This window comes from Silene latifolia, chromosome 2 (genome assembly GCF_048544455.1).
Source record: "Silene latifolia isolate original U9 population chromosome 2, ASM4854445v1, whole genome shotgun sequence".
Lineage (NCBI taxonomy): Eukaryota > Viridiplantae > Streptophyta > Magnoliopsida > Caryophyllales > Caryophyllaceae > Silene > Silene latifolia.
The window spans coordinates 176702530-176720879 of record NC_133527.1 but is presented as its reverse complement, the minus strand read 5'-3'; the positions used below and the strand labels follow the sequence as shown (position 1 = coordinate 176720879).

General features: G+C 37.1%; 1 protein-coding gene across 1 annotated transcript; it reads left to right on the top strand.

The window, feature by feature from the left end:
- The first annotated feature begins 932 nt into the window (after window positions 1–932).
- Window positions 933–3472, top strand: LOC141643451 (L-ascorbate oxidase-like). Its single transcript, XM_074452621.1, has 5 exons — window positions 933–1241; window positions 1356–1448; window positions 1549–1761; window positions 1943–2128; window positions 2367–3472. Exons 1-5 carry the CDS (start codon window positions 975–977, stop codon window positions 3336–3338), a joined length of 1731 nt encoding a protein of 576 aa, XP_074308722.1. The 5' UTR covers window positions 933–974; the 3' UTR covers window positions 3339–3472.
- The last annotated feature ends 14878 nt before the right edge of the window (window positions 3473–18350 follow it).

Genomic DNA, 18350 nt, shown 5'->3' with positions numbered 1-18350 from the left:
TTAATATTAATTCTAATATATAATATGAATTGAGAGTTGTAGAAGGAATAGTAATAAGGGGTTATTTGGTTACCACTTGAAAAATACAGACATTAGAAAATCCCATGATTTTAAATAAATTAAGGTGGTTTGGTTGCCATTTTTTGGGGAGATTATAGGAATTAGAAATTTTTAGGAACTTCCAATGCCTACATGATGTGGGAAATGGCTTACCTACTTCCCTCTTAGTCATTGAAAGTTCCTGTGGAATTTAATTCCTACGTAGGCAACCAAATAATTTTGCTAAATTTACCCGAATTAGATGATGGAACTTAATTCCTATGAATTGCAAGTTCCTAGGGAGTTGAAGTTCCGTTATCAACCAAACGACTCCTAAGGCCCTATTCTTTTGGACTTCAAATCACTAAATTTAACTTCACTTTAGATCCTATAAGTTCAGTTCAGTTCAGTTCAGATCCTATAAGTTCAGTTTAGATCCTATAAGTTTAGTTCAGTTCAGTTCAGTTCAGATCCTGTACGTTCAATTCAGTTCAGTTCAGATCGTATAAGGTCAGTTCAGCTCTTATACGTCACTTAATCTAAGTTCATTTAAAATCTTATAAGTTCAGTTCAGTTCAGATCCTATAAGTTCAGTTCAGTTCAGTTCAGATGCTGTAAGTTCAGTTCAGATCTTATAAATTTAACTCAGTTCAATTTAGATCCTATAAATATAGTTAAGTTAAAATTAAATCAATTTCAGTTAAAAAAAAAACAGGATCTGAGTCTCGTTTATGACCTGCTTTTCAAAAAGACCACCAGAAAGTCCGTCAAAGGTATGGGCATTTTCGATGAAACTTCGTTTCTACTTTTGGTCTAAGAAAAGTCAACCGTATACGTTGCTCGATATGGCTGATTAGTATATATATTAAAGGAGACATATTATGAATTAGCATAAACATAACTACAACACACAAATATTGTGAAAGAAATTTGCAATGAAATATCCACTTTTTATTACTCTTCTTCTAATAATCTTTGGTCGGATAACAATTTCAACTGTTGAGGCCAAAACCGTATATTATAAATGGGACGTTAAATATGAATTTAAATCCCCTGATTGTTTTAACAAGTTGACAATTACTGTCAATGGCATATCCCCTGGTCCGACCATCACTGCTCAACAAGGCGACACGGTTGTCGTCGAGGTTACAAATAACATGATAACCGAGAACCTTGCCATTCACTGGCATGGTATTCGCCAGGTTGGTGAATCTAGGACCATACTCATTTTCAACAAAATGCATGTAAAAGGAATATTGTACTCTGTATTATAAAATGACGCGTAATTAAATGTTTAAACTCGTGATTTTCCGCAGTTTGGAACACCATGGTCAGATGGAACTGCCGGGGTGTCACAATGTCCCATTGTTCCCGGAGACACATTTGTGTACACATTTATCGTTGACAGAGTAAGTTTTTTCCAACCTTGATAAATTATTAATGAAAGCAATGAAGTTGCGTATGTGGTGATGAATACTAATGAAAAGTCGGATTTTGGTTGTGATGCAGGCGGGCACATACTTGTACCATGCTCATTATGGTATGCAAAGAGAAGCGGGTTTGAATGGCATGATCGTTGTGTCGCTTCCTGATGGACAATCAGAACCTTTCACTTACGACTTTGATCGTAGCATTTTATTAACTGATTGGTGGCATAAGACCACCTTTGAGGCCGCTACCGGATTGTCTTCCATCCCGTTTGTCTTTGTTGGTGAACCTCAGGTATATACTTGTTTTTATATCTCTGCTCATTTTTCCAAATAAAAACTTTTATTAGACGGTCTTACATATGAAGATAAAGCCATTAATGTTACACGGAGTATGAGTTTTAGCAATTATTTTCAAAATATTTTACGATTTATATTCCATTAGTTTATCTTTCTCTTTGATTCGGGTTTTGTAGTCTTTACTTATTCAAGGAAGAGGTCGATTCAATTGCTCATCCGTCAATACACCGGCGGACCCCACGATATGTAATGCCACCAGTCCCGACTGCGCCCCGTTTGCTTTAACTGTCGTTCCGGGCAAAACATACCGTTTACGGATTGGTAGTCTTACTGCCTTGTCTGCTCTTAGCTTTGCTATAGAGGTAAACTTTGTGCTTCATGAATTCTTTTTGAACAATTTCGGTAAAATGGTCACATGAATCAATAAATTTAAGGTTTCAGGTTCAGTTTCTAGGCTTTAGGACTCAACCAAAAGGCTTATATTGTTTTATCTTGTCTTATTGTGTAATGGTCTTATTTAAATAATTGGAATATCATTTCGGTCAAATAATCAAGATGTATATTAATTAGGTTTGTACTTGTGTGATGTAATTCAAACAGGGCCACAACATGACGGTAGTTGAAGCAGACGGACACTACGTCCAACCATTTGATGTCCAAAACTTGTTCATATACTCCGGAGAGACATACTCGGTTTTAATCAAAGCTAACCAAGACCCATCCCGGAATTATTGGGCCACAACTAATGTGGTAAGCCGACTGCCTAAAACAACGACTGGGCTGGCCATCTTCAATTACTATCCAAACTCACCGGAACAAAACCCGCCCACAACTCCAAGCACTGGACCTCTATGGAACAACACAGCTCCAAGAGTAGCCCAAAGCTTAGCAATTAAAGCCCGACAAGGGTTCATCGAACCCCCACCCCCGACCTCTGACCGGGTGATCATGCTGCTCAACACGCAAAACAAGGTTAACGGGTTCTTACATTGGTCCGTCAACAATGTCACATTCTCCTTACCATCAACACCTTATTTAGTGGCTCTCGGGGAGAAACGTCTAAAGGGAAAACTCCAACAAGTGTTCGATCAAGGATCCCCGCCTGACAGCTACGATTACAAAACCTACGACATTAATATCCCACCCCCTAACCCAAATGCCACGGCTAGCAATGCTATTTATAGGCTCAAGTTTGATACAACGGTCGATATTGTGTTACAAAATGCAAACACCTTGAATTTAAACAACAGTGAGACTCACCCTTGGCATCTTCATGGGCATGACTTTTGGGTGTTGGGCTATGGTCAAGGCAAGTTTGACCCTTCTAAAGATTATAAGAAGTACAACCTTGTGGACCCTATACTCAAGAACACGGTCCCCATTCATCCGTATGGGTGGACCGCTATCCGGTTTAAGGCGAATAACCCGGGTGTATGGTTATTTCATTGTCATATAGAGTCCCATTTCTACATGGGCATGGGAATTGTATTCGAGGAAGGTATCGAAAGGGTTGGGAAATTACCCTCTTCTATCATGGGTTGTGGTGAAAGCAAGCTTCTTATCAAACCCTAAGCTAGTTCATTAATCACTAATTACAACATTAAATCTTCTTTATTCATTTTGGGTTTTAGGATTCCGAATCATTAATTATATCTTCATTTTTTCTTCTCTTGTCGGGCTGATGATACTTGACAAGAATTCTAATAAACAACAGTTGTCTGTGTTATGTACTCCCTCCTATTCATTCATTTTGTCCCTCTTTCCTTATCGAAGCTAGTCGGATTTTTGTCCCTCTTTCCTTTTTTGGTAACTTTTGTGTGGTCCAAATTTAATTACATGTGGGGTAGAGTGGAATAGAGTGTTTTGTGTGGTCCAAAATCATTTTCTTAATTCTTGTGCAAAATAGAAGGGGGACAAAATGAATGAATAGGAGGGAGTATTAACATAATTTCAGACATTTTGACTTTTCGATCAAAATTTTGTACTCGGGATTGTATACTCTCCGTTTTCTCATATGAAACCGCCTTACAAGACTCATTAAACATCGTATAGTTAAGATTCGCATTTTCAGAATTCTTATGATCTGGTCAAAAGTAGTATTTTATCGTATAGACAATGAAAAAGGGTAAGAAATCAAAGGACCGAAGAAAATAGATAGCACAATCAAAATTTGGATTAACAAAAACATACAATCACCTAAAACAGGAGTTATTTACATTATAGAACAAGCATTAGGATTATCTTCACTGAACATCGTAACATAAGGATCCTGGTTAAATCGAGCAATGGTTCCAATTTGAGGGTTGTCCATGTAATCCACCCTCCTGACATAGCTAGGGCGAGCTTTCTTGTCGTAAGCCATCATAGCATACGGTTGAGCCACCAGGTTGTACGGCACATATGGCCATATCTCCGCCTTCTTTCCTGTCGACGGTGCCTTCTTTAGTAGTTTCTTCGCCTCCACGTATCCTGTTACTGTCACCTTTTGCTGCTTTCTGTTTATTTCTACTATTTTCACCCCTGAAACAATTTGTCGCAGTTATTGCATTAGCAACATCCTTAACAACATCCTCCCAATTTCTTTATTTCCATTTTTTCTAATCAATAGCCGAGATTTATATTAGATAAATTTAACTTTTCTTCATCTCCAGTTTTTTTTTTTTGAAAGTCTCTTCATCTCCATTATTTATAATTACTCCTATATTAAACCGTTAATTCGATAATAAACATTCCATTTCCACTAGAAAACGGGTTCACTCAAAGAGTCAAAGCCACAAGTCACAAGACTCACAACACGAGTTTGTGAGCTTTTTAACAAAGTGATCGTTCAGTCTTTCAAGCCTGAGAGCTCTAAACCCTGAAATAATACCCCTCTTCCATCGCCAACACTTCCCATACATCGGAAATCTGAGAAAAAATGCATCAAAGATCATCACTTTCCCTCTCCAAATTCATCCTCGATACCCTTTTCATCATTACATAAAACCCACTTCTCCATTTCTCCCAAAACTCTTAACCACACATTCATTTTCATCATCTTCATCCTCAAAATTACCATTATTCATCAAACCATTTACGAATTGGTAGCCTTACTGCCTTGTCTGCTCTTAGTTTTGCTATTGAGGTAAGCTTGATGCTTCATGATTTCTTTTTGGTCAGTTTTGTTAAAATGGTCCTATGTTAAAAGTAAATTTAAGGATATTAAGGTAAGTACTCCGTATTTAAAATTGAAGAGACCGCCAAAATGTTTATCTCGTCTTAATGTGCGACGGTCTTACCCAAATAGTCAGGATATATATGAATTTGTTTTGTACTCGTGTTATGTAATTCAAACAGGGGCATGACGGTAGTTGAAGCAGACAGACACTACGTTCAACCATTTGATGTCCAAAACTTGATCATATACTCTGGAGAGACGTACTCGGTTTTAATCAAAGCTAACCAAGATCTATCGCGGAACTATCGGGCCACAACTAATGTGGTAAGCCGACTACCCGCCCACAATTCCAACCACTAGACCTCTATGGAACGACACTACTCAGAGAGAAGCCCAAAGCCTAGCAATTAAAGCCCGACAAGGGTTCAACGAACCTCCGCCCTTCCATCCCTGATCGGTTGATTATGTTACTCAACACGCAAAACAAGATTAATGGTTTTTTACACTGGTCCATCAATAACGTCTCATTGTCCTTACCATCTGTTGTGCGGAAGCGATACGGAGTAGATGCAAAGAATAAAAGACACAAAGATTTAACGTGGTTCACTATCAATGCGATAGCTACATCCATCGGAGCGATGGAAAATATTTCACAATATCGAGAGAATTAAAGATTACAAAAAATGAGCACAGAGTTTTTCTAGATTTGCCTCTTAAAACTCTCAATGTGCTTACCTCACAAATCTTTTCTTAAAGAATAACTAGGTAGATTATTCTAATTAAGAAATATTATAATTAATAACACAACAAATATTGCCTAACTAACTAAGGAAACCAAAGAATTTGGTGACGTCAACTTCCAATGATAAAGTCAACGCTAAAAGCACGTCGTTCAACAATAATCTCATACGACATTCTGATTTCACCAGAATTCCTCGCCACCCGCAATGTGTCGCCCGTATTTCAACTCTTTTTCTTCCTTAGTCTAATTTATCTCACCGTAATCAAACTCCGACATACTCTGTAAGTGACATACGAGTCATATACTAACAATTCTCCACCTTGACTCAGACAGTTGCATTTAGCAAACAACTTACAAACCACTCGACCACTATATAAGCCACTCGCAAGTAGACAAGTATCTGCCATGTTCCAGCAAATGAGCGCTCACACTAGAACACAATAGACTCCACCTTGAGTCTTATAATCATCGGATATACCCTGAACTGAGCCTGCCATCCGATTAGCCTTGGACAACAGCCTGCGTCCATTTAGCCCTGGACTGGGCCGCTCAAGGCTCCACCTCGAGCTCCCTGAAGGGTCTAGACATAACTGTCTATATTCAACAAGTACAAGCAATGTTTGAACTTGCTGAATGGAACCGGCTCAGTGAAGCAATTTGCAGGATTGCCAGCTGTTCCCACTCTCTTCACTTTAATTCTCTTCTCGTTCCTCAGAAAATGATACCTGACATCTATATGCTTGGTTCTATCATGATGCACCTGATCCTTCGCCAAACAAATAGCACTTAAATTATCACAATACAACAAAGCGATCTCCTGATATAGACCAAGATTACTTACAAGACCCTTTAACCATATAGCCTCCTTAGTAGCCGCTGTCAAAGCCATATACTTTGCCTTCATGGTTGACAAAGTCACAGAAGATTGTAAAGTTGACTTCCAACTAACAACACAACCACCAAGTGTAAAAACATACTCGGTTACGGACCTCTTGCTATCTACATCTGCAGCATAATCGGAATCAGAATATCTAACAACCAAAACTCATCATCATTCCCATAAACAAGACCAACATCCGCCATTCCTCTAATGTAGCGAAAATTCTCTTTACCGCTAACTAGTGTTCTTTGACAGGTTGAGCCATAAACCTACTAACAACACTAACAACATGTGCAATATCAGGCCTAGTGCAAACCATGGCGTACATTAAACTGCCAACTGCACTAGCATAGGGAGCCGTTGACATATAAGACTTCTCAGCTTCAGTTTCAGGTGCAGAAGATATAGTTAACTTACCGACAGCATAAGGAGTATTTAAAGGTCTAGCATTACCCATACTAAAACGGCCAAGTATCTTCTCAACGTAGCTTTTCTGAGATAAGAAAAGCTTCTTTTTAGAACGATCCCTGTAAATCTTCATCCCTAATATATATCTTCTTTGCGGACCCTAGATCCTTCACATCGAACTCTGAACTGAGTAGCTTCTTCAAATTATCAACATTTGACCTTTTCTTAGCAACAACAAGCATATCATCAACATATAAGAGTAAACAAATCAAAGACCCATCTTTTAGCTTGTTATGATAAACACAACAATCATATGGGTTTCTCTCATACCCATGCTCTACCATAAAAGTGTCAAATATTTTGTACCACTGCCTTGGAGATTGCTTGAGCCTATACAAGGACTTCCTTAAGTGACAGGCAAAGTGCTCTTTCCTCGGAATTTCAAACCCCTCTGGCTGCTTCATTAGAATATCTTCCTCCAACTGATCGTGTAGAAAGGCGGTCTTGACATCAAGTTGCTCAAGCTCATAATCATAATGTGCCACTATAGATAGCAACACACGAATAAACACTACAAGAAAAAGGCTTATTTGCAACGGAATAATTGCAACGGATGATAAAAGTAGTTGCTAAACATTACTTGCAACGGATACTATTATATTTGCGACGGATATTAAATTATGCGACGGAATTTGGAAATTTTGCAACGGATATGCGTCACATCTATTTCTCCGCCTAATAATTCATGGCGCCGGAATTTATGCAATGTACTTTGCAATGCCTATCCGTCGCATATGTAATTAACATACAAAAATAGAATTTCTGAGACACCCACCCCCTTTAATCAAACACAAGTAGACAGCCGTTGTTCATAATTCATAATTCACCAAAATATAATTCACTCCAAAATATAATTCCACCACCGCATCACCACCGTCTCATCACCGCAGCCGTTGTTCTCGCTTCACCACCGCCTCATCACCGCCGGTATCCTCTTTCTCTTCTCTTCTAATTCCGTTCTTCCCCTCGTTTCTCCTTTTCTTCTTTTAATTTTCCATCCTTTTTTCTGTTCTTCAGCCATCACCGCCGCGGAATTGAACCTTGCCGCTGACCACCACCCTTGCAGCCGTCTTTATCACCCTCGACGGTAAGTCTCATCCCCTTGTCTTCTTTTATTCGGTTTTATTTATTTATTTATTGTTAATTAGGGTTTTTGATTTTATTGCTTTATTATCATTGATTTAGGATGTTTTAGGATGTTTGATTGATGAATTTTGATGCTTGTTTACTGGAATTTGGTTAAGGTTTGATTTACTAGCCATTGTTTATGATTTAATTGGAATTTTGGTAGAGTTATAGAAAAATGAAAGGAAAGCAGGGGCCTGTGAATTGATCAAAATATTGGTCAATATGGATTTGTCTGATTCGTCTAATTTTACACCATTCTGCATTGTATTAGGGCCTATAACTGAAACTTTTTTAATTATTTCGAATACATGGCTGCTGTATAGACTCAAAATTTCCAAGATTGATGTTTTTTTTGGTGAATGTCTCGCTATTATATAGTTTTGGATTGTGATGGAATAAAAAAAGGCAAGTAAACAGGTTGTGCTTCTTTTCATAGTGAAATAGTAGTCATCCGAAGCAATTTCGGACGCAATAACCGTTATGGAGCATTCTAAAGGAGCCTCTGTGTGTTAACAACGCAGGGGTAGGGGTAAGGCTGCACGCTTTTGACCCCCCTTAGCTTGCCATTTGTCGGTTAACGGTCTAGTATTTTTTTATAGAATGGAATGAGACTAAAGTGACTCTTATTCAGCTATTTTTTTATGCAATTTTAGACCTTTATCTTTAAAGAATAGGTTTTTGTGTTTATCTTGCAACAAAAACTGTTTGGGTAATTCTAGTATCACTTTAATTCTCTTCTAGAAGTGTGTCTCACAACAGGAGAAAAAATCTCCACATAATCAACTCCCTGTATCTGACTAAACCCCTTAGCAACAAGTCTAGCCTTGTATCTAACCGTCTCAGCCTCTGAAGTTCCTTCCCTTTTCTTGAACACTGTAACACCCCCATATACCAAGGAGTCTTAACAAGACCTTCCCTAGCATATAAGGGTATTACCATCTCGGTTTCCTGAGGACAGTAATCATCAAAATTCGATAAAAGAACAATTATAGTTTATTACAAGATTAAACAATACTACATATACAAAAGATACAACTCAACACCACTATGTGAACTACTTCTATCGTGACTCGTGAAAGACTCATCCCGCCAAGACTCCAGCTACCATCCAAGACATCACATGCTAAGACTGAGTGCTCATAAGGGATCACGTCAGACACAACAGAAACAACAAGAAGACAAACCACACAAGATCAGTAACTGAGGAAAGACACATCAACAACAGCCTCACACTACAGACATAACCAAACTCACACAAGCCACAACTACTCCAACCAATCACCGTCATCGACTGTCCACTGGACCAGTTCTGCCAGTGGGGGACCGCAGCCGTACCGAATAAATCCCCGCTCCTCATATAGAGCGATAAACCCAAGTTTCCTTAATATGCACATCCCCTCCTGTGGCAGGTTCCACAGAGGGCGAACCAAGGGCGTGAAGCCACTCCCGCAAGTGACTCCACTCAGTCAGGGACGCGCCCAGAAGATCACAGTCAGATACAAACCAACCAACAATGTGAAATCAATAACCGTCTAACAACTAACAACACAATCAACCTTTAATCACAATCCGACAACCATACTGACATAAAAACAACCAAACCACATCACAAGACACTCTAGACAAACAACAGTACTGAGTAGGCGAACCTATCTTTAGCCAACCGCGGCGATTCCACGTTCAATCACATGACATCGACCAAGTAAGCAATACACCTATACAAACAGTATAATAATCCATCACAACCACTACAACCCTAACTAAAAACGACAAAGACAATGATGATGACGATAACATACCTACGCATAGCTATCCGGCGTCAAGACCGCTACCCGACTCAAGCAACCTATCCCCAAGGCATAAGCATCCTCAAAGGCTCCAATGGAAGGGATTATGGTGAAGGGAATGAGGAAAGGCGACATCTAGGTTTGGAGGAAGGAGGCTACTCGATCTAAAGACGCTACTCGATCGAGTAACTAACTTACTCGATCGAGTGACCCCTACTCGATCGAGTGACCCCTACTCGATCGAGTGACTCCTACTCGATCGAGTACCCAAACTACTCGATCGAGTACCACTCACTCAAAGCTTACCACTTCACCAGCCAACGTTCGTAAGGCTTACCAAAGACTAAGACATATCACTAAGGTCGGTCAACGTCAGTCAACGGGTCCCTAAAAGTACGGGTATTACAAACACCCATTTGCACCCTATAAATTTTCTCCCTTATGGTGGTGGCACAAGTTCCCAAGTATTATTCTTGTGAAGAGACTCCATCTCTTCACCCATAGCAGCAAGCCATTGCACTGAATCACTACTAACAATTGCTTCCTTATAAGATGATGGTTCTTCAAACTCAATTTCATCAGCTACCTGTAATGTATAACCAACCATCTCCTCAATATAACAATTATTGCCACGAACTTTGCGGCCGTCAAGCTCCTCAATAAACCTACTAGTCTTCTTACTTACACGTTTAGGCAAGATAATAGGATCAGTTAGTTGATTAGAAGACTCACCCTGATAACTTTCCTCATTAACTGAAGTAGGAGTAGTCACAGGACTAGAAGCAACTGGTTCGATATCCTCCTCGATCACAACCCGTGGTAACATAGATAAAGTGGCAGGAGCACCTCAAACTTCACCTCTTCCTCGGCACTATTATCCCTTTCAACACCCTTGCACACCTTTTACAAATAAACATGGAATTTTCATCAAAGGTAACATCCTTGCTAATAATAACACGACCCTCTGAGAGAGACCAAATATTGAACCCCTTAACTCCATCTCCATATCCTAGAAAGCACCCCTTCCTTGGCCTTGGATCTAACTTAATATCTCTTACATGATAATAAGCTACACATCCAAAGACTCTAAGTGTAGAATAATCCGGTACATTACCGCTCCATAACTCATAAGGAATCTTGCAGTTTATTCCCATATGAGGCCCACGATTGTACAAGTAACAAGCTTTATGAACAACTTCACTCCAGTACCTTCTAGCAAAACCCGCATTAGAGAGCATGCATCGAACTCTCTCTAATAGTGTCTGGTTGATTCGTTCTACTACACCGTTATGTTGTAGTATACCTCTAATGGTATGATGCGTTCATATACCTTCATTCTTACATAACTCATTGAATTCTCCTAAACAGAATTCCAAACCATTGTCCGTTAGTAGCTTCTTGATCTTCTTACCTTTCTGATTTTCCATCAAACTCTTCCATTGCACAAAGACTTTGAAAGCTTCACTCTTCTGCTTAAGCAACCTAAGCCTTGTGTACATGGAATAGTCATCAATAAATGTAACAAAATAATAATAACCTCCCATACTTTTAACTCGAGCAGGCCCCCAGCAATCTAAATGGATATAATCAAGGACTTCTTTTGTTGTATGAACACCCTTGCTAAATTTAGATCTGTGTTTCTTACCAAACACAATGTTCACAAAACTCAAGGTTCCTCACCTTGACACCATTAAGAAGATCCCTCTTGGACAATAGTTGCATCCCTCTCTCACCCATATGACCAAGCCTCTTATGCCAAAGCTTAGTGATCTCTCTGTGATTTACGGATGCACAAACTGCAGAACTAGTTAGTGTTTCACCTTGAAATACGTACAAGGTATTTTGTTTGACACCTTTCAGCACCAAACGAGAACCCTTTGTGACAGACAAAATCTTCCTTTTACCCTGGAACTCATATCCTAAATCACTTAATGAACCAAGTGACATAAGATTATTCCCCAAAGCTACAATATGCCTCACATTAGTCAAAGTACACTTCTTATTCTTAGCAGTCTTCACCTTGATCAACCCAATACCCACTACCTCACAAGTAGCATTGTTACCAACAACAATGTGACCCCCATTAAAGGACTCATAAGTACTAAACCAATGCTTGTGTGGACACATATGATAAGAACACCCAGAATCTAGAATCAAACGATCTATAGGACGAACATAATCAACCGCAAGAGCATAGTCCGCCTCAGAATCGTACTCCACATTCTTACTCTGAACTACAACCGCATTAGATTTAGCTTTCAACTTAGGACAACTAGGTCTTTTATGCCCGGGTTCTTTACAAAGGTAACAGATAACAGAATTATTAGCAGTATTGGTGTCCGGAGCCTTAGCCTTAGCCTTTTTCTTCTGACCTCCGCCCTTTTTAGTATTATTAACAACTAAACCTGCCCCTGATCCGTCTTCTAAGTCAACAGTTGCTTTTTATCGCAACTCCCTAGTGCAAAGTGATGACTTCACTTACTCTAGGGTCAATGTCTCTTTACCAAGAACAAAAAAATCTACAAAATTCTCATATGGCGCAGGTAAAGAAACCAGCAGAATCAAAGCATCATCTTCATCCTCAATCTTAACATCTATATTACGCAGATCTAGCAATATAGTAGTATATTTGTCTAGATGATCACGAAGTGACATACCTATTTGCATCTTGAAAAAGAACAGACGTTGTTTCAACAACTACTTATTGGTGAGCGACTTTGTATGTACAAACTCTCCAATTTCAGCCATAACCCCACCGCAATTGACTCATTGGCTACCTCAGTTAGAACATCGTCTGATAAACTCAACAAGATCGATGAATGAGCCCTCTCCTCCATTGTTAACAAGGTAGGATCTTCCGTCTCAGTCACCCTAGGTTCAGCACCAGCAGCCGAAGCTTCAGTCTTCGTCACCTTCGTAGAGAAACCCGGCGTCAAAGGTTTCCAGATGCACCGCTCCTTTTGCAAAGCCCTCATCATCAACTGGCATAGTGCAAAACTATTTCTCCCTTCGAACTTCTCAATCCTTATAGTCTCACTTGACATCTTCTCCTCCCTGGATTAAAAACTCAAAGCTTTGATACCAATTGTTATGCGGAAGCGATACGGAGTAGATGCAAAGAATAAAAGACACAAAGATTTAACGTGGTTCACTATCAATGCGATAGCTACATCCACCGGGCGAGATAAAATATTTCACTATGTCGGGATTAAGGTGGTATTTAAATTGACTGGCGAGTTACGCAATTTTAGTGATTCAGATCTATTTGGAGTTCGAAATACTTAGCGTTCTCCAAACTTTAAAGTTGACGGATAATTTTACGTATTACTGAAATTTGTTTAGGTCCGATTAGTGTTCCTAACAAATTATTTGTTATTCGACAAGTTCAAAAAACTTAACGTTCTTGTTCGAAGACATTGTTCAGCGAGTTTACACTCGTTTATCCTACCAACCTTGCGAAGATGAGAAATAAATTAACAAAAATGTAGAAGAGATTTTGATTTTGATATTTTTTTTATATTTTACTTTGTATTTCTCCAATCGTAAAGTTCGTACAATGTACTGCCTTTACGATTGCGGGAGGGTATTAGGATATTAGGCCCATTAGGGCCTCCGGCTATCGTCTAGAGTTTATATTATTAGGGTTCGGGTTTTGGTACTATAAATACATATACTGTTATCATAAGATTTATCAATCAATAATACAATTCTCTTATGCAATTCCCTCCTTCCTCTCTAAATCTTAACAAAAACTAAAGATTACGGGACTTTCCTTCCTAAGACGAAGCACTTTGTGGAGCGTTTCTAGTCCATTGGACCTTTCCGACACCATGATAAGACCAAAGAGCCTTCCCGAGTCCACATCGGCCTCAGTCGCAACTGAGGCCAACATTGGACGCTTTAGCTTGAGCTTTAAGGCTGATGGTGGGATTACTTGACTGTTGTAGTTGTAAGATATCTCGTCGGTCAGACGAGCGTTAGTTTCAATTGAAGAGGGCATTGTGGAGAGGGAGAATAAGTCGAGTGGTAGCGGTGGACGGTAGGTTGTGAAGAAGCCTATACTTCCTAGTTTTTGTGCCATTATTATGTTCAGAAATTAAATGTTGATAATTAAACTTGATATATTTATTTGTATTATGAGAGGAATCGGAAATAATTTGGAATGCTTGATAATGTTTTGAGAGGTGAAATTTGATGAGGAATAATCACGTATGCATGGAATTATTTATAGGAAGTTGTGAGGGTAGAATTGTAGTTTTATTGATGGTATGGTTTTTAGGCAACTGAGATCCTCTCCTCTCTCACACAAAACTACTGGATCCCTCCTCATTGTAAGATTAATAACTATCCTACAATATGATCTAAATAATAGGTGGTAAATGACCCGATTAACGAACCTTTCAAGTTTCAAAAGTTTGTACCCGGTATTGTATACTCCCCGTTTTCTCCGGCGATTTCCCCGCATAATGTTATGACATAAATAATTCCCTACATATGGTTGTTTTAAAATTGATTCCCCTCATGTAGTTGATGTAGGATTGGATAATCCAAAGCAAGAGGCGTGTATTAACAAAAAAAAATTGGATTCCTTATATAATGTATTATAAAAACATCATTTCCTAACTATTGTCTCCTAAATTATTTATTTATTTTAAAATTTTAATAAGTAATATATTATTAGTATTCACATATAATATATAATACATTTACAGTATATTTATGATAGAAAAAAAAAAACTTTTTGATTTGTATGAAGTTATATTATTTAATAGACTTTCCTCATAATTTTAGCTAGTTTTTCATATCATTAAAGTTTGTGCGGTTTCCTATATCTTGTATTTTTGCAGTGAGTCCAAATTTTTAGACTCAGTACACTTTTAACTAAAATACAATTACTAGATAAAAATATAAAAAAATGTGCATCGTATTTAAATTATACTCCGTATACATTTTGTACAAATCTAAAAGAAATATTTTAAATTTTTTTAATCATAAATGTAATTTAAATTTAGTATAATATATGGAGTAACGTTATATACTTATATGTGTATAATTTTTTTTTTTTGGTAAAGAAACTTATATGTGTATAATGATAATGATAATCATTAATTATAATCTATTAAAATTTAAAAATAAATAAGGAATTAAACAAGCTATATATTGGGAATAATTCTCTTACATTACATTATGTAAGCGAATAAAATTTTGTTTTTCCTCAATACCATATTTGCTTTAGATTGTCCAAACCTAGATAAATAATATGGTGGGATCATTTCTAAAACAAACATATATAAGGAACTAGCGTAGAACCCGTGCAAAATATTGCACGGGCATATATAGATAACATATATAATTAAATTTTCTTGATTATATCGTTGTAATAGTTTGATGTACACCATCGTATATAAACATTTATACAAAGCGTGCTCATTTTCGCTGTTTGCATTTTGCTTATCACAATACTCTTTGGCTATTCTACTCCTTAGAGATTATTTAACATAAATACTCCAAACTATAAGGGGTCTTCTTATGATACTCCAAACAACGTTTTAACTCCAAATAAACTCAACAATGGATATCATCTTCTCATAATAGGCTCGGCTTATCTTTGGGGTAGCTTAGCTATTCCCCATGTAATAGTGAATAATTAAGTTTACCGGGGTTTTACCCCTCTTACGTACCAAAAAAAAATAATAAACTCGGGTGTCTGGTTACTTGATTAACAGGTCATTGTTATATTATATTTTGATTTTCCTTAACAATATAGTATTATGATATGATAGTAAAATTACTAGTATAGACCCTGTGTAATGTATGCACGGTATTTATAGAGTTTTACTTTTCAGTGTATTATTTATGAAACTTAAATTGACAATTCATCTATTTTTCATGTTTCTCATAATTTTATTTTGATTTGAGAAATAAAAAATTAAATAGTAATAAGTCATGAAATGAGTTTTTTTTTTTAACGGAGAAACTAATGACGTTACTTTATAAATATTTACTAATAACATATTTTTTTTAGCGGCAAATTTTTATCATAAATAATCAATGAATTTTTATCACAAAGTTTTTAAGAAAAAAATAAATAATTTCCTTATCATAGAAAAACCGGAGATAAATTTATGCAGAGTGTGAAATATTGAATGTTATAAATATTCAAATCTAAATAATTATGCCCATTTATAACCTGTCATATAAATAGCTATAGTATATGCAAAAAATACAAAACCTTATTCTAGGAATCATGTTTTAGGCGGGAAAATTTGGAGTTTCGCCTATTCATTTAGTAAATAGGGTATTGTTATTACTCATAATATCTCTGCCCCACCACCACCCATTAACCCACCCTCACCGATTAGCCCTAACAGTCCCCCACCCCCCCGCCATCACCACCTGACGCCTCATTTACCGACCGTGATGGCAAGCCCTAACCACAAATCACATATCTGGCAATGAGCACTATCATACTGAACCCCATCTACTAATTGCAGGAACTGGGTACCTACTAATTGAACATTTAAGACACAAATACATGAAATTATTAGAAAATGGGGTGTAGTTAGATTGAAGAAGAAGCGTGTTATTGTTTGAGTTGGAAATTCTAAAAGGAAGACCAAAGTTGTGCTATGTGTGATGTATCTCTTTTGTGTTCATAGGAATTGAGTTTTGATATTTTGGCCTCAGTCCCCCTTGATTCTCAAAAGTCATCCATCTTATTTTTGGATTAAAAACCCGTAAAATAGCAAATCGCCCAAATGATTTACTTGTATACGTCAGTGGTAGTAAGCAGGATTAGGTTGTGATTATTACCGGTATGTTGTTATGGTCTGAGTCGAAGATCGCCGGTGGTGGCCCATTACCTTGCAGGAGGAGGTGAAGGGTTCAGGGTGGTGGGGATGATGATATTTGAGGTAAATGGGGGATGAGAAATCGGAAATTGATATACACCATATGAAATAGTCAATTAGGGATGATGAATGTTTGATTAATAGATGGGTTATGATAAATAGAACCCAGTGGGTTGTATTTAAGCAACTAAAAGAGAAAATAAATAGTTAATATATGCATTAATTGCATTGATTTAAATGTAATTTACTCTCTAATTTCTAAATTAATGCCAAATATAGAAGGATATTAAATGTTTAAATATAACCCAATGGGTTGTATTTATCATTTTCCTTTAATGGAATTATTTTTTGTTATTATTATTATTATTAAAGTTTGCCACATCAGCTTTGACTTGCAATAACAAGTCACAAAATACCCGAGTATATTATTAGAAGAGACTATTAATAGTCGGGTTTATTTTGAGATTAAATAAAGTTTGGAGTAATTTGAGAAGACCACCAATAATACAGAGTATTTATACTAAATAACGCTAGATTTTTCCTTCATCTTTATTCTCATTTAATTTTGAGGAGTAATTTATCATACGAAAAACTAACCCAACAATTATCTTCAAAAGAAGTCAATACAATTACCGAAGGTTAAGCAAAAAACCTATACCTGCCACTATTTTCTCTAAAAAAAAACTATACATGTAGATAAACTCAATTATTAGGTAAAATAGTACAACTTGTTACTAGAATGATACAATATATAGTTGAATGTGTACTTGTTAATTTATGTTAAACTTTTATTTGCGACCACATCCTTCCAATCCTAACCCTTTGTTCATCCGTCAAGTCCATTTGTAAGAGAACTTGTCACCCTCTCAAATTACAAACATAAACATAATAATTGTATAAACATTCATAAATAAATACAACCGTGAATAAAGAAGGAATCTAAGGTAGTAAAGCTAAACAAAAAATTGGATCTTCCATATGACCCATGTACAAAACATTAGAGTTAGTATCTATCACCAAAAGTAAACGTAAAATATAGGACTATCAATTATTGAATTGGTACAACATTTAAATGTGAAAATAAGAAAATATCAGCTATCACCTCTAAAGGATGGTAATGGGAGAGTTATTTACACCTCAAAGGGTAAAATTCACCAACTTATAGAACATGCATAACAATAACATTTAACACCTGGACTAAATATGAAAAGCTACAAAAATGACATGTGACAGATGTGAGTGATAACGTAAGCTGAAATCAAGGGACCCAAACTTTATTTGCTCGAGCTGATGTGGATCTCTTATTTCTTTATAGATATGCCTACATTTAATTGAAATTCGGTCCTCTCGGCTGAGAAATAAGTTGCTCGATATCAAAAGCTTACAATCTTGAAAGACAATACATGAATATGGAGCACGACCTCTCTCTCTTCGGTGCAACAATTCGACCTCACAAATAAGTCTAAAACAATTTATACTTGTATGACCCTTGAACATCAACATACATTGAAAGACAATTAATCGAATTCATAACGTCTTTGAAGTCTTTGGTCTACAGATAATCCACCTTA